Raw genomic sequence first — 18,337 nt, 5'->3', positions numbered from 1 at the left:
TCACACACATGCACTCACACAAACACATGCACACACATGCACTCACACACATGCACACACATGCACTCACACACACACATGCACACACATGCACTCACACATACACACATATGTACACACATGCACTCACACACACACACACATGCACTCACACATATACATATATGCACACACATGCACTCACACATACACACACATGCACTCTCTCTCACACACACACACACACATGCACGCACATGCACTCACACATACACACACATGCACTCACACACACACATGCACTCACGCATACACACACATGCACTCACACATACACACACATGCACTCACACACACACACACATGCACACACATGCACTCACACATACACACATACACACACATGCGCGCACACACACACACGCACACACATGCACTCACACACACACACACACACACACACACACACACATATACACACACACACACACAAACACACACATGCACACACATGCATTTAAAAGATATTCAAAATCTGAATAACACAGGAAATATTCCCAGTCAGGTGATAGTAACAGATGATGAATATATAAAATCAAGATTAGGAAAATTTGTTTATGAATGCTGCTGCAATTTACTGCATTAACTGATTGATTAACCCCTAGGCTGCCTGCATGACGAGATAACTCATCATGGCAAGCATGTATGCTTCGCTGCCTGCATGACGAGATAACTCGTCATCGAAATATTCTGACTTTTCCCTGGTTTGCATTCACTTCCTTGGCAAAAATAGTGGTAGCTTTAGCCTGGGGAATCTCTCTAGATTCTATTCATAGCTAGAAACCCCATCTACGTCATGAAGCAGTCCTTTATTTGAACGTTTTGGTTGGGTCACTGTCCAAGTGTTTGCCTGACTTCTCTCCTCGCTCGCTCAACAAAATGTCGGACTGATGCCGTGCTCAAGACATGCGATCGTGATGAACTAAATCAACCTTGATTTCTTTCTTTAGCTGATGCTCAGAAAGAATTGAAGCATAAATTCGAAGAAGATAGAGATGAACATTTATAGGACGATCTGATAGAAAATAAAGGGAGTAATCAAGAGAGTGGCCAAGATGCGACTGTCAGTGAGTGATGCCGGCTGTACAGATATTAGCAGACGATAGATGACCGAATTAGCAGCAGAGCGATATTCTTGGCATGCAGCCAACGCGGTCTGATGATAACTGAATCAAGTGACCGTGTGAGAGGGGTGAGGAGGAGGGGGGGGGGGGTGGGGGGGGGTGGAGACTGAGGGGGCGTGGCCTCACATCCATCTTATCACTTGGAGAAGTCACAATGTATTGTGTATCTATCTCTTAAAGAAAATATATATATTGTGGTTGTTCTAGTATGATTTTGTGTTTGCAGATATCCATTTGTCCAGAAAATATGATGTTTTTGTGCAAATTACCTGACTAATGTTTGTAATGAACAAGTTGAAAATGTGACAAAAAACAAAACACTGATTTCAAAACAACAGCATGTCACTAAAAATATATAAAATGGGATAACAGCATGTGTTTTGTATTCTTTATTCATTTACCTTTCAGAAAATATATACTTTTATGGGTCTTTCTCCAATAACAAAGAGCACAGAATTTTTGGAAAATTTATACCCGTTTTTTGTGAAAAAACCCTGGCAAATAGATTTCACTTAAATCTTATTTTCCTGGCAGCGAAAGGGTTAATTGTGTGTTTTTCATTCATTCATTCATTTACCATTGCACTTGTGCCTTATAAACCTTAAGGTTTCATGACAATAAAATCTATTCTATTCTATTCTATTCATGCAATCAGGTGTGGCTGTGTATGGGGGAGGGGGAATCTAAATGAGCGGCATGGGAGTAATGTCACTGAAACGGTGCAGATGATGGGGCAGCAAAAAATAAATAAATAAATGAATAAAAGCACTGTGTGTAGTGGGGTAGATAACAACTGGCCAGAAGGTATTGCCACTCAGAAAACATGGAAGATGTCGAGAGCAGCAAAAACATAGAATAGGTCATTTTCTTTTTATTGCACCAAACACACTAAAAACTAGTTGCACAAACTTACTTGTCACCGTGTCTATATGGTCTTCTGTGTCCGTGAACATGAAGAACCTGTCACAATGAAGACAAATTTATCAGTTTATCTGTGTGTGTGTGTGTGTGTGTGTGTGTGTGTGTGTGTGTGTGTGTGTGTGTGTGTGTGTGTGTGTGTGTGCTTGTGTTACTCTGTGTATGAGCATGTTTTTTCTATGTGAATATGAGTGCATGAGCATGTTTTTTCTATGTGAATATGTGTGTGTATGCATGCGCAGTTGTGTGTGTGTGTGTGTGTGTGTGTGTGTGTGTGTGTGTGTGTGTGTGTGTGTGTGTGTGTGTGTGTGTGTGGTGTGTGTGTGTGTGTGTGTGTGTGTGTGTGTGTGCATGTGTGGTTGTGTGTGTGTGCATGCGTGGTTGTGTGTGTGTGTGTGTGTGTGTGTGTGTGAGTATGCATGCGGGGTTGTGTGTGTGTGTGTGTGTGTGTGTGTGTGTGTGTGTGTGCATGAATTTTCACAAGGAGCAATGTGGCAGAATGGTTCAGACATTTCTCTGCTGATACAGTGTCTTTGAGGGTCTGGGTTTAAATCTCGCTCCAACCTTTCTCTCCAGATTGACTGGAAAATCAGACTAAGCACCCAGTCATGCAGATGAGACAACACACTGAGTTTCCATGTGCAACTCTCACTTAGCGCACTGAAAAAGAACCCATGGCAACAAAAGTGTTCTCCTCTGGCAAAATTCTGTAAAAGAAATCCACTCTGATAAGTACACAAAATACACAGTATGCATTCACGGCCTGACAAACACGTTGGTCTGTGCTACTGTGGGGCATCTGCTAGCAGGTGGGTGTAACGTATATGGACTTGTCCAAATGTAGTGACGCCTCCTTGAGAAACTGAAACTGAAAGCAAGAATTTTCTGTGAGTTCACACGTGCATGGCCATAATGTTTGCCTGTACACGGCTGTTTTCCATGAATAAACTCTGTGACTGTTCTGATTTACTTAAACACACACACACACACACACACACACACACACACACACACACACAGAGTTTGAGACACACCTCTCAGCGTGTGGACGAAGGCGAGTTGCAAATCCTGGGTAAGGGTTGTAGGGCAGCTGCGGTCGATCCAGCAGAATGTGGAGCAGGTCCCTGAAGTTCTTCTCCAGCTCTGTCCTGTCCAGGTAGTCCCGGATGATGCTCATCAGGCCTCCTGTGTCGTAGCCTTCAGGGGCCACGTACGCCGCTCGCTGAGCCGGCGTTGTCTTGAGAATGAAAGGAAAGCAGCAAAATGCAGTCAATACTACTACTACTACTACCACTACCACTACTACTACTGCTACTACAAGTACCACCACTACTACTACCACTGCAGATTTAAACTCACATCTCCAGGGTAGGGAGCTTGCGACATTTACAATCAAAGTCATACATACATGAACATATTTTGTGGACTGTAAGGCAGTACTTCTTTCCCTGACTTCCAATGTACCTATGATTGTTTAAGTAAGATTATCTTTTCAATGCATGTGGTGTGCCTTGAACTACAGAGCATCTAATAGTCTGTAAATTACAGTACATGCACCAATCATACACACACAAGCACGTGTGCACACAACAAACACACCCTCCCATGCACACATATGGCTGGCAGAAGTTTAAGAAGCACGTTAGTCAATAAGACAGAAAGCAGAACAGGACAGGTGTATTTTGAGAGACTTTATAAAATGAACATAGACATCGCTTTCCTGGGAAACTGATGCCCTTGACCGCTGTCGCTGGAGGATGCTGTGCTCTAGTGGCATAAAGACGTTTGAAAACAAGAGAACGCTGGCCATTAAGGAGAAGCGCGAGCGAAGGAAGCAGGGCTCAACTTCTGGAGACGTTTTCCCTTGCAAACACCTGTGGGAAGTGCTGCGCATCCAGAATCAGCCTCTTCTCCCATATGAGGACACACACCGACAGATAAGCCTGCCTGCCGACTCATCCGTCGGACCGACGGGAGACTCCATCATCATCATAAAATGAACACAGGGATTCTATGTGATGGATCAAGAAGGGGAGTCTGTTCCGTACCACAGGGATGAGTAATGTCCACTGGAACCTAATAATATATTCAGACTGGGCTACACTTTCCTTCCTTTAGTCAGTTTCAGTTTCAATTTCAGAAGCTGTAGGAGGCGTCACTGCATTCGGACAAATTCATATCTGCTTCACCACATCTGCCATGCAGATGCCTTACCAGCAGCATAACCCCGCATGCTTAGTCAGGCCTTGAGAAAAAAAATTTAAAAAATAAATAAATAAATAAAATAAATAAATACATAAAAAAGAACTACTACTACTAATAATAATATGTATAAGGCGAAAAAACTTGATGAAGTCAACTATAAGCGTACAAATAAAATTAATAAAATAAAGGAAAATAGTCAACGTTTGGAATTTGAATGAACACAGTGCGAGGCAGTTGCCAACACACAAGAACACAACTAAAACCTACATTCATTTGATCATCATCATAAAATTGTGAACTTCCTAATTCTGACTAAAAAAATCAGGGCTGAAAAAACAACAACAAAAAAAACAAAAAAACTTTACCTACAGAATCTGCAGTGCCTTGCTACTACTACAATCTTTCCATCTCCTGTTGAGAGTTTCTTGTGGTGAAACGCATGTTGTCCACAACACCCAGAAACATGAAATGTATTTGTATTTGTGTATTTGTATTTCTTTTTATCACAACAGATTTCTCTGTGTGAAATTCAGGCTGATCTCCCCAGGGAGAGCGCGTCGCTACACTACAGCGCCACCCTTCTTTTTTTTTTTTTTTTTTTCCTGCGTGCAGTTTTATTTGTTTTTCCTATCGAAGTGGATTTTTCTACAGAATTTTGCCAGGAACAATCCTTTTGTTGCCATGGGTTCTTTTACGTGTGCTAAGTGCATGCTGCACATGGGACCTCGGTTTATCATCTCATCCGAATGACTAGCGTCCAGACCACCACTCAAGGTCTAGTGGAGGGGGAGAAAATATCAGTGGCTGAGCCGTGATTCAAACCAGCGCACTCAAATTCTCTCGCTTCCTAGCTGGATGCGTTACCTCTAGGCCATCACTCCACTTATGTGGCTACCTTTATCCCATTGCTTGGTTTAATGATGGATTCCTTTGAGTGATTTCCAACAATTCTTTGATTTTATTTTTACTCGTAAAGGACTTGGTTTCTAGGATTTTTGATGTTTTGGAACAAGATCTGTCCAGCTCTCTCTCACAGTGTCAAGGAGGACCTGTGCAAACTTTTCACTCTTATGATAAGTGACAAGTGGTTTCATCGCCAATGGATCCATTCCAGGAATGAATGATTTCAGGAATGAGGAATGGAATATATTAATCATTGTCAAGACAGTATGTGCACACACTCACTCAAGTTGACAATCCTTACAGCCTGGTCATAAAATGACAAATTACAAGGAATACATACATATCTACACATCTATATCTGCATCTATCTATCTATCTGCCTATCTATCTAATATATATATCATAAAAAAAAGTCTGATTAAAAACAGGTGCACACAAACATACTCTCCACACACCCCATATACTCACACTACTACTACACACATGCAGACACACACACACAGACACACAAACACACTCTCCACACACCCCATATACTCACACTACTACTACACACATGCAGACACACACACACAGACACACAAACACACTCTCCACACACCCCATATACTCACACTACTACTACACACATGCAGACACACACACTCCACACACACATTTACTCACACTACACACAAAAGCAGACACACAGAACACACACACTCTCCACACCCCATATACTCACACTACTAACACATACAGACACACAGCACAGACACACACACACTCTCCACTCACCCCATATACTCACACTACTACTACTACACACATACAGACACACAGACACAGACACATATACACACTCTCCACACACCCCATATACTCACACTACTACTACTACACACACACAGACACACAGACACAGACACATACACACTCTCCACTCACCCCATATACTCACACTACTACTACTACACACATACAGACACACAGACATATACACACTCTCCACACACCCCATATACTCACACTACTACGCACATACAGACACACAGACACAGACATATACACACTCTCCACACACCCCGTATACTCACACTACTACTACGCACATGCAGACACACAGACACACACGCACATGTGCTCCACACACCCCATATACTCACACAACTACTACTACAAACACGCGCGCACACGCGTGCTCAAGCACACGCACATGCACACACACACACACACACACACATGCACGGTTTCACACACTCTTACATCTGTCATTGCAGTGCCTCTGGATCCTCTGGCCAAACGAGCTGCTGTTTTCAAACCAGTCCACTACAAACAACACACAGAATCAGAGACAGAGTTAAAAACTAAAAAAAATAATTATCTCGGTGAACTGATTTATTAAGACCATAAAGAAAAGTTATCTGACATTTAATGACAATACTGGGACCAACTGGACTGGAATGGCCAGAACAGCCCAGAACAGAGTGCGGTGGCGAGGGGTCATCGATGGCCTTTGCTCCACCAGGAGCGATGGGCATAATGATGAATGAAATGAACTGATTTGATTATATCATTTGGTAGAGTCACTGAAAGAAAAAAGAAAAATCAGTCATTGACTGAAAAAAAAAAAAAAAAACAAGATTCATATAAAATCAATTAAATTTTTTTTTAAATCTAGAATTTAAGGACAATAATCATGATGGTAACTTGGCAAAGAATAAGTATGACAAAGTGTTTTTGCAAAAAAAAAAAATTATCATATATAGATGTACATTTCACAATAACCAGTGTTATCATGTTGACTTCCTATTCTTATAACTTGGTGCCACATCAAAATGTGATGTGACCGTAAGTCAGTTTGTGACCAAGATTTAAAATGTATCACAGGCATTTTTTTTCTCCAATGTTTATTAAAACTAACTTACAGTTCCTTAACTGCAGCGAGATATGTTGAGTATACTATTATTACTATCTTGTCTACTGACAAATGGCGTTTTCATACATGATCAGAAACAGACTTCTTTTTGTTTTGTTGACTCACTTGTGTAAACAAAGTGAGTCTATGTTTTAACCTGGTGTTCGGTTGTCTGTGTGTGTGTGTGTGTGTGTGTGTCTGTGTGTCCGTGGTAAACTTTAACATTGACATTTTCTCTGCAAATACTTTGTCACTTGACACTAAATTAGGCATAAAAATAGGAAAAATTCAGTTCTTTCCAGTCATCTTCTTTAAAACAATACTGCACCTCTGGGATGGGCACAAAAAAAAAAGTTAAAATGAAGCCTAATTATACGCAAACTGCATTTACTGTTATACTTATATTTTCTGTATTATCTAACCTTGGCACTTTGATCTGATATTCTGACCCAACAACAAGAGCAGTCATTATTATCATTTTTTGTTCAAACAGCAACTTCTTTTGCTAAGCATGGAAGTTTTATTTATTTTGCAAACGTTTTGGTGCAGATAATAAAAAAGGGAAATTACTCTGTAATTAATGCTAGGGGACTTAATTTGCTTTAAAATGATCTTTCTCATCTTTAACATTACATTTTGAAATTATACTCAATACATAAAAAGCTTGGATTTTTTTTTTTAAGTGCATCACAAGTGAGTGTTGAAGGCCTTGCCTCTCTTGTTTTGCTTTGATTTGATTTGATTTGTTTTGTTTTGGAGAAGATGGGAGGGGTCATGTTCCATCCCCATGCAACTTCACCAATACATCTGGAGTGATTAACCAGTTAATAGTGCCTATAAGACGTCAGCTGACGTCCTACAAAATGTATTACCATAGTGCCTATAAGACGTCCACTGACATCCTGCGTATGTTCTGATTTTTTCTTCATTGGAGTTTGGTTCAGTTCACATAAACAGACTCTGAACAGTTAGTTTGATGTGTCTGGATAATAAAGATACTATTTAAATCAACATACATCAGGTAGAAGACCCCTTTCTACACGATAATAATTTACTAACAGACCACGTGATACTCGCATGCAGAAGGGGGTTGCATCATGTGCAAAAACAGGCACTGAAAACTGTGTCCAGTAAAGCAAATAGTCACAGTCAACAGATTGACACAATTCTGAAAGCTGTGCTTGTGATAATGGACAGCTTTGATGATGGAGAAGAATCTCTCTTGTCTGATGATTGGTTTGAAAATGAAGGTGACTGACAATAACAGTGATGAAACTGACAGCCCATTTGATGGTAAATCATTCCATCTATCCAGTCAGACAGCGTTTTTGAACAAGTGGCTATGACTGACAGAATATATGCAGCGAACACTGGAAGAAGGGGAGGAGAGGGAGAGAAGTGATGTAAGACAATAGGTTGAATACCAGCCAGAGGTCATGAAGGGGGCGTGGCTATTGGGAACGAGTGTACTCACATTTCAATGCAGACTGCAGGAAATTGACAACCGCCAATGCTCCACGATTTTCACAAAGCGCAGGGTTGAACCTGCAGTGGACGTGAAACACGTGCTTTTTGTTTTTAACGCTTCTTTTTTTTTTTGCTGAATCAGATGGATGACTTGTTTGAAGAGGTAGCAAGCCAGATGCACAGCAGACACTTTAATCGGCCCACATGCAACTTGAAAGGAGTGAACGTCATCAAAGAACTTCACCCTCTCACTTGCCAAAGCTCTTAGCTGTCAAAAAACTTGCCAGCTCAGTTTCTGAGACTGTGATTGACCTTTTACGTTGACTATACCCACCTCTGTCATTGTTGGGACAGTGATTTACTTTCATGTCTGCACGAGCTGTGATTTAGTTTTATAAACTTATAGCCAACTTTAATTTCTTCTATAGGTATAATCTAGCAATAGGCATGCTACTTCTAGCTGTATTTTGTTTCCTTTCTTCATGGATGTCATTATGTAGAGGTGGAAACAGACTTTTGTGTTGCACAAAAATTATTATCTTGACTTTACCTACCTGAACAGGTACCTACAATCAATGCCCAGGAGCAGAATCTACACTAATTTTCCTTCACAGAAACATTTACTTTCTTTCTGTAATGCCCATAGCTTTTGTGCTAGAATTTTTTGTGATTTATTACCTCCCAATCCTCAAAATTCCCTGGAAAGGGGAGAGCACTTTTTTTGTTGTTTTTTTAACAAAATTCTCTGGCACTCTACTGGTTAAACACCAGTGCTGCAAGAATATGAGGTATGGTGGGTTGTTTCAAGTTGTTGTTTTTTTTGTTTGTTTGTTTGTTTTTTAAATAAACTTTCACTTCAAACAAACTTGACTGTAGTTAGTTTGACAAAAGATACCTTGTTTACATAAATGGCTTTATAAAACACCTGAGTTTGATATATATATATTCAGAACACCTTGACCTGCTGGTTTATAAAGTTATGGACAGACTACTGTCATTTTTTTCATCCTGTACCTGCATCAGAAATCATTTCACTCTGTCTAGAAGATTTATAATAAATGCAGGTAACAAACACTATATTACCAAGCTTTAAAGTTCAATGCAATACAACACAACACAATATAAATTACAATACATCTGTACATCCAAAGGCTTGTCACTTATCCCATATAAAGTTCAATGCAATACAACACAACACAATATAAATTACAATACATCTGTACATCCAAAGGCTTGTCACTTATCCCATATTATAATTATCTCAACCAAGAGATGAATCCAATGCACACAGCACATGATAGAGGTTTGAGATATCATCACACATATGTACATTTTTTTTAATCCCTTAATAGGCAGAACACTTTATGATTACTTATCCATGGCATCTTACTTTTGATGGCTTGGCAGGTGTTTTGGCCGGAGTTTTTCCTGGTCCTGTTCCTTGTCGTGACATCTTCTCTGTTTATTCTCAGTCTGTTCATTCATTCACCTTATCTGTTGCTGCTGCATTGTTGTGCATCACTCTTGATTTGTCTGCGCCATTCTCCCTGTTCTCTGGTGGGATATAATACATTTCAAATAAAATGACAGTCTCAGACGCTCATTTACTTGATTACCTGTGTGATACATCACACATCAGTACAAAGCTTACTCATGAACACTCACAATATACACACTGTATACACACACACACACACACACACACACACACACACACAAGCACATAAAATTGATAAAAAAAACAAACAACATCAAACATTAATTCACTGCCACAGTAACAGCAATGCAACCTTTCCTTTCTTGTTGCTGGCCTGGTGACCCACATGCAGCATGCACTTAGTGAACATGTTTAAATCCTAGGAGAGGGGTGTAAAATCAGTGATTCTAATTCACATTATAATCCAAGGAAGTTCAAGAATTAATCAGAGGTTAATCAGAAACAAAGTCATGGATATTCACCTGTTTTTCTGCCTTTTTATAGTTTTTCATTCATTCCTTTTCTTGCTGAAAATCAAGTTAGGACCGTTACTTGACAAGCAAACAGTTACTGGAAGTTGCAATTTGCTGACAATGTGTAGGCCAAGCTATTAATCAGAAGAAAAAAGACACACACAAAAACAAAGTGGACAAAAAAGGCTGAAAAACAGGTAACTGTCTTTGATTTTGTTTCCAATTGACTTCTAATTGATTGTTGAACATTTCCTATATAACAAGATGAAAAAGATGAACAAGATGCATTAAAAACACTCTGTGGTTTTACACCTCTTTCCAAGGATTTAACTGTGAGCATAACCAACAAATCAATGGGAAAAGAGAGCAATCCTTAACAAAAACCTGTCACATATCAGTTTTGACAATTGTGCTTGTAGACCAAAAATGGGTGACATCTCAACATGGCAGTATATTCTTCTCAGGGATTCATTGAATAATTCCTTAAATTTCGTTCAAGTGGACAAATCTGCTGTGATGATGAAGTTTATTTATCTACAGTTCTATCATTCATATAAATTTCTGGAAAAGTCTGTTTGAACTGACAAATCATATAAGATTTGTATGCAGACTGAACTTGTCCCTGAAGTCTTCTACCAGATCATAAAAGGAGCTGTATGTTAACCAAGACATTTCACAATTACAAACGAAAATTCCACACAGTACTGACTGAGCTTTTTGTTTCATTAAGTTTGTGAGTTAGTGCAAGCAGCCAGACACAAATCAGATCCAATGAGCTGTGTGTGTGTGTGTGTGTGTGTGTGTGTGTGTGTGTGTGCATGTGTGTGTGTGTGTGTGCGTGCGCGCTCGCGCGTCCGTGCGTGCGTGCGTGTGTGTGTGTGTGTGCGCGCGCGTGATATTATACTTGGAACGACATGCATGTCTGACGTGCGGAGTCGGACTTGATCCAATCATTTGTTCTGGACCGTTTTTATCGTTCACAAAGATTATATTTTTTTTTTTTTTTTTTGTTTAAACACATCAACACAACATCTACTTTTAACTGCCAGAAAAGAAAACAGAAGGTGCGCAGAAAGGAAGACAGAAACTGAGACAGGCACAGAAGAAAGGAGGTCAGGTTTCATGCTACTTGCTGGGACAGTCCTGTGACAAATCCTCTGCGATTGCGACCTAGAACCTCCCGTGAAATGTTACACTTCTTTTTCGTCTGTATTCTATCAAAGCTCTTTTTTCCACTTTTTTTCTCGGATGTCAAGGCAAAGTTGTCGTCCCCACAGAATAGAGACACAAATATCTAACACAGAAGCTAAAGTGGCTGAGTGCACTGAAGTGGTTGCGCATGTAAACACAAAACAAAGCGGATCAGGAAATACCTTCCGGGAATGTCTTTTTATAGAAACCCTAACGAATAAACAACAAATTTAGATCAAAATTTGCGTCGGGCCCAAAACTTTTCTTTATAATCGCCAAAGACGTGGAACAAGCTTCCTGATAACCTCCGTCATTCTGACTCCCTCGCTTCTTTCAAATCTTTCTCAAAACTCACCTCATCCAGCAATAAGTTCAGTTGTAACAGGTCCACTTTTTGTGCGTCTGGTGTGCTTGTCTATGTGTGAATATGTATGTATGTGTACACATTCACATGCATGTGTATGAATGTGCATTTATGTGTGTTCATATCTTTGATCGCGCATGCATGCTTGCGTGCATGTGTATGTGTGTTTGTGTGTTTGCGTATGTGTGGATGACAGCTGCTATGTCAGTATGTAAAAATGTATGTATGCACTGACAGTGTGTGTGTGTGTGTGTGTGTGTGTGTGTGTGTGCGTGCGTGTGCTCATAAGGCTAGGCACACACATGTGTACACACACACACACACACACACACACACACACACACACACATATCAGCATATCAGGCCGTAGGCACTTTGACATTCCTGAACACTGGAGTGACACATGTGTTGCTGGTGTGTATAATTCAAAGCATGCTTACTGTGAAAATAATCTCTGCATTTTGATCAAATTCCAAATGACATATTTCACTCTCAGTTCTAAGTTCTGTATTTTGATCAAATTCAAAATGACATATTTCACTCTCAGTTCTAAGTTCTGTATTTTGATCAAATTCAAAATGACATATTTCACTCTCAGTTCTAAGTATAATTTGGCACAACAGTTTGTTGGATCAACACATAGCAGATGAGAAACAGGCCTTTCAGTTATTGTTTGAATGGATGATGTCAAAAAGGTGGTGGCATTTTTTCCTTCTGATTTTGTCATCAGATACATCAGCAGGTGCATTGCAACAACTGTGGTTGGCAAAACCACACGTCTAAGTCGCAGTAGTGCAGGGTTTTTTCAATTTTAATTTTTTCAAGTCATTAGTTGGAAAAAATAAAATGATGAAAATTTGGGGGAAAAAGGAAAAAAAAAGTTGGAAATGGTGAAAATGTTCATGCCAGTAATGTCATTTCATGACCTTGTGTACAAAATTGGATGAAAATGGGTGTGTGACTTAAGCTCTATCAAGTTTTATCTCTTTTGCCAAATAATGCCCATGCTCTATGGCCTCTCAGTGTGCTGACCACATCAATATGAAAAGGGTGACTAGGACTAGTAAACAGTCTCTGCCCCCTACCTGGGCATGTTCCAGTCTTCCATTAAAACATTCTAAACTTTTTAATTTTTTTTTATTTTAAGGCTCTGGGGTTCGTGCTGATTCAGCATATGTTGGTCCTGCTGAATTGGTCTTGACTGGCTGGGTCAAGAGTAGTTATGAATTTTTTTTTAAATCTTTTTTTTTATTTTTTTTTTTTTAATAGCATTTGACCGTTGGACCTGGACTATAATGGTATCATGAAATCAACCTGATGATTGTGGATACTCAGATGGAAGAAGAAGACTCTAGGAGTATGAAGGTCTTATGCATACCTACCAAGTACCATCCTATAATTTATAAACTTTGGTTCCAGTAACCCTTGTTACTGCCGAAACAATGCTTAAGTTTCACACACACACACACACACACACAAGAAACAAAAACAAACAAAAAAATTACAGTGACTCTACTTTGTTTACACATTTCATTAAAACATGCCCACACAATGATAATTCTCATGCACACACTTCAGAAATGCTTACACTTCAAGAGGTTTATATCATTTTTATTGTCAATAAAATAAATTCTGCAAGCACAGATAAAACATGCCATCACAAGATCAGAACAATATTTCCACAGGACAGGAATGTCAGACCCCTGCCGGAGTCTGCACTAGTGGGTCACGGTTAAGTATGTGTAATTAAATTAATTCTATTTAAACTGAGATACAAATAATTCCAGGCAATTCATCACCAAATCCAGTTATTTAGTTATTTACAAGAAATAGGTAATGAATGCACACACACACACACACACACACACACACTGAGGGGGGGGCAGGGGAGAAGGAAGCTTATTCTCAGCTTGACTGTATTTGATGCTCTGACATAAAACATGTACATACAATGTGATATCACTTAGTGATGGAAACAGCGTACCATACAAAATGGTACACAGTGCTGCTCTCTGCCCTCCTTCCTGTCAATCGCATTTCGAGGGAGCAGCATTACTTGTGACTCTGACTACAGAACTGCTTGGCTTTGTAAAATGATTTCCATTGTCATTTAATTTCAGTTCACTTTGGCTTGTCTCATTTTTTTTTCTCTCTCAAATTTGGATATGCTGTTACTGCTGCTTTCCAGGGTTGGGTGAAGCAAAAAACAACAATGAAACAAAACAAAACAAACTAGGGCCAAGTGAAGGAAATGGGTGTTACTGATAAATCAGTGCTCAGGGCACAAAGTATTAACCCAAGTGCTTAGCCTCTAAAATAATAGAATATGAACTGATCCAAAAAAGAAAAGTGATTGGGACTGCATAATTTAACTACGGGTGAGTCAGTCGGTTTCCTACTTCTTCTTTTTATTTATCATTTTTTTCTTTCTTTATTTCTTTCTTTCTTTCTTTTTTTTTTTTTTTGAAGGACGGTGGCAGGCAGGGTGCATGCCTCAATACTACACCGTTGCTACAAAATGAACTTTGTTTACACAAGTGAGGCAATGAAGCCAGTGCATCCAACACAGTCACTGTCATGTGCTGCCTTGGCTGAGCACCCTCTTGTCCTCCACTGTCTTGCACTTTCCCCTTTACCATGTTGAAAGATTCACTCTTTTGGAGCAAAAATAAGTGAGTGAAGATCGAGTCAACGCTATTTAACAAGTGACATTGGTAAGGAAAAATATTACAAAAAACCGCAAAAATATTATATAAGGGCTAACCTACCATTACTAGAGATATGCTTTGCAAACGTGACAGACTCTCAAGGTTTCAAGACACCACAGGAACTCCGTGCTTTCCTGGCAGTTTCTGTGGATGAGTTCTTTGCTCCACCATAGTGAGTCGCCTTCTGGCTTCGTACAGCACAACGGCAGCTGCTGTGGCAGTGTTCAGACTGTCGGCAGCTTCCACCATGGGTATGGTGACATACTGCCCATACAGGTCAAAGGCCAGCTTTCTGGCCTGATTGCTGACCCCTTCCGTCTCTCCGCCGACCACCACAGCAATCTCCTTCGCCCCTGCACAGTCCATGTCGCTGTACTGCACAACAGACATAGGAACCCTTTCATACACCTCACTGCTTTTGTCACTCCAACTTTTATCTGGAACACTGCTTTCGTCCTCTGAACTTGAGCTGCTTTCTTCATCTGAGGATGAACCATCCTCTTCATCACTTGAACTTGATTCGACTTCATCTGTGTTGAGAAGGTTCATTACTTTGGGGTGAGTGGTGTCAAAGGATTTTTCAACAACACAGTCTTTCCTGGTGTCAGCAATGCACAGATAGGCTGACGAAGGGATGTGGTTGGCTACTTCCTCCCAGGGCAGGCTGGTCAGAATGCACGTGTAAAAATGGCCTCCCATGGCTCCACGCAGAACTTTAGGATCCCACACGTCCACACACCCTGAAATGACAAATTACAGGGACACTGACTGATATGGCGTGAAGAACTAAAACTCCATATCAAAAAGTTATCACCTTTCATCATAGTAACATATGCTTTACCTAGCATTTTTTTACCATTTAAAACTAGTCCTGTAATTTTCAGCTGTATGGCACTCCTGTGCACTCAGCACACACCTTAATCTTTGCAATTATATTTTTTTTAAAAAGATGATGGAGTAAGATCTGCTCATGTGTTGGACGCAGTCAAACTACAATCTACCGGGTAAACTTTGAAAGTAACTTCATAACGAGCAAACCATGGGTGAATGAAACTAACAAATGTTTTCAAGTACATGAAATGAAAACAGAATCATTAAAATAAGCTTTCTCACTTAAAATAGGATTCACTGTAATAATCCTACAAGAAGCCAGAATGAGATAAATCTGAACTCGTAGAGTCCAACAAGAAAGGTTAACAAGCCTCTTCTGTCAAATTTTCACCCTACTTCAGGCTTTTTTATGATTAGTTGTTTCCTCTTTCCTCCTGTCATTAGCAGTTCCTCTTGATTTTAAATGATTAGTTGTTTCCTCTTGTGTAACAGTTACACAAGAGGCTTGTGTAACAGGCTTTAAAAAGCCTGAAATAGGGCAAAACTCTGGCCACAAATAAAGCGAGATGACTTGAACAAGTTGAAGGGATGTGACAGGGACTGAATCAAAGAAGTGTACTGTAGCCGGGTGGGTGGGGGTGGGGGTGGCTATGAAAGCCCCTGGTGTGATGGAAAGGTGACACCTCGCTGGAGGGTCTGGAAGGCAAAGGCCCCCTGAAGCTGACAAAAAAATCTTGACAAACCCAAATAACTGTACAGGAATCACCAATGTTTCATTGTTCTGCAGGGGTTAACATTGACTTTTTTTTGAATGGCACATAAACACACAAAAGAGAACAGTATTAGGTATAAGCCTAAAATCTGGTACAAAATAAAAACATTTTCGTTTTGATTTTCTCCAAGTAGCTGAGATAAATACTTGGTACTTTAGCTATAGATCCCGATCTACATAACATGTACTAACTGCAGCCATCAAGTGTATCACTGCATCATCAACTGACACAATTTCAGCATAAAAAAAGCATTGTCAAATGTTGCAGTTTTTGTTGCATAATGTGACAATGAAATGGCCCAAGTGGCTAGACAGGGACACAAAGATCGTGCATGTGTGTAGGCGTGTGCATGTGTGAGCATGTGTATAAGTGTGTGTGTCTGTATGTGTTTGTGTGGATTAGGAGTGTCTAAGTATGCACGTATACAAGTGTGTGTGTGTGTGTGTGTGTGTGTGTGTGTGTGTGTGTGTGTGTGTGTGTGTGTGTGTGAGTGTGTTCCCTGTTAATACTAGGTTCAGTATGAAAAACATATATCAGCACATCGGACCATAGAAACATCCTTACACTCCCGAGGACTGGAGTCAATCCTTTTTCTGTTTGTTTGCTGTCGTTTTCAGTTCAAAGCATGTGTTTGTTGCTGCTTTCAATTCAATGCATTGTTTGTTTGTTGATTTTAATTCAAAGCACACTAGATTTCATCAGAATGACTCAAAATTGACTCTCAGCCGTAGCTAAGTAATACATGTTTGGCACAAGAGTTGATTCTATCAACACAGAACAGATAAGAAAACGGCTTTTCATTAGCAGGTCAAACGAAAATCGTGGCAGTTGTTAAATACATAAGCAATAGTGTTGCAACAGCTGTTGTCGTGGGTGACATCATACCTAGGTTCACCACTTTCCCCCTCCCTCAATTTCTCCCTGAATTTGCACAAGTATCGGGAATAGTCTCTGGGACTTTTCTGTGGCAATCACGTCTATCTGACAGACACTTAAAAAAAAAAAATCTTTAAAAATGAAATGGAAAAAGCACATTTATTTTTGATTTATGCATTTAGGCGTAGCTCTCACATCCCTGTATACATCAGGTATGTTCGTGTACAAGTATGTATACATGTGTATGCTGCATGTATGTTTGTAAAAAACAACATTTTGAAACATCATTACAAAGCAGGCAACCTACAAACTAAAAATACCAGTTACAGGCATGAAATATTTTAAAAGCAGCCAGTATCAGTTCATCTGTAACATCGGTGTAAGCAAACCTTTAGTGGTGATGATCTTTCTGCAGCCCACAGCAGCAGCCGTTCTGATGATGGTGCCCAGGTTACCCGGATCACGGATGTTATCGCATATCAGTGTCAAAGGAAAAGAGTCTCTCTGGGGGCACACCACTTCTCCCATCGCTGGTTTGGCGAACACCCCTGTCACATTAAAACTAATGTTTTTGAAATAATAATCATTACACAAAAATAGCAGTGACTTAGTAAACTTGTAAAAATATGTGTCTGTGTGACAAGGCATTACTCATTTACGGCTGCTTTCACAACATTGGCTTCATCTACAGAGAGGAAGATTTTTTATAATTTATGACTTGTAATGTCTGTAAGAAAGAAACAGGGATTAGTCAGATAGGGGTTAGGATTATCATAACATGGGATACAACTCAGAAAGAGGTTCATTTTCTTCCACCCAATCCTTGTGAGAAAGCCAGAAACAAAAACTGAAGGGTGCAATTTCTCTGACAATCAGACCTCAATTTTGTAAACACAAAATTCAAACTAAAGCAAGAATGGAGTCTAAGACAGTAAGAGCTGTGAGTGTGTACATTATCAATTCAGTTGTATGTTAGTGTGCATAAGTGTGTGTATGTGAGTGAGTGTGTATGTGAGTGAGTATGTATGCGTGTGTGGCTGGGTTTTTTTTGTTTTTTTTAATATACTGAACACATGTTTTCCTCCCTAGTT

General features: G+C 39.8%; 2 protein-coding genes across 3 annotated transcripts in view; both read right to left on the bottom strand.

Moving 5' to 3' along the window:
• The window catches only part of LOC143274879 (uncharacterized), a 99,414-nt gene extending 87,587 nt beyond the window's left edge, over positions 1–11,827 (bottom strand). Inside the window, exons 1-5 of one of the 2 annotated variants that reach the window (XM_076578850.1) lie at positions 11,633–11,827; positions 9,944–10,107; positions 6,435–6,497; positions 3,116–3,318; positions 2,077–2,123 (exon numbers count right to left, since the gene is read on the bottom strand). In XM_076578850.1, coding sequence (XP_076434965.1) covers positions 2,077–2,123; positions 3,116–3,318; positions 6,435–6,497; positions 9,944–10,006 — 376 coding nt within the window. In that variant the 5' untranslated portion in view covers positions 10,007–10,107; positions 11,633–11,827. The remainder of the gene's footprint in view (positions 1–2,076; positions 2,124–3,115; positions 3,319–6,434; positions 6,498–9,943; positions 10,108–11,632) is intronic. The other variant, XM_076578849.1, reaches the window with a different exon arrangement.
• A 1,832-nt stretch (positions 11,828–13,659) lies between these two features.
• Positions 13,660–18,337, bottom strand: part of LOC143302324 (rRNA methyltransferase 3, mitochondrial-like) — a 7,257-nt gene continuing 2,579 nt past the window's right edge. The window contains exons 3-4 of the mRNA XM_076616939.1: positions 17,636–17,794; positions 13,660–15,506 (exon numbers count right to left, since the gene is read on the bottom strand). Of these exons, the coding sequence (XP_076473054.1) occupies positions 14,872–15,506; positions 17,636–17,794 (794 nt within the window). The 3' untranslated portion in view covers positions 13,660–14,871. The remainder of the gene's footprint in view (positions 15,507–17,635; positions 17,795–18,337) is intronic.

The sequence above is a fragment of the Babylonia areolata genome, chromosome 29 (assembly GCF_041734735.1).
Source record: "Babylonia areolata isolate BAREFJ2019XMU chromosome 29, ASM4173473v1, whole genome shotgun sequence".
NCBI classification, from domain to species: domain Eukaryota; kingdom Metazoa; phylum Mollusca; class Gastropoda; order Neogastropoda; family Buccinidae; genus Babylonia; species Babylonia areolata.
This window is presented reverse-complemented; position numbering and strand designations above follow the sequence as displayed.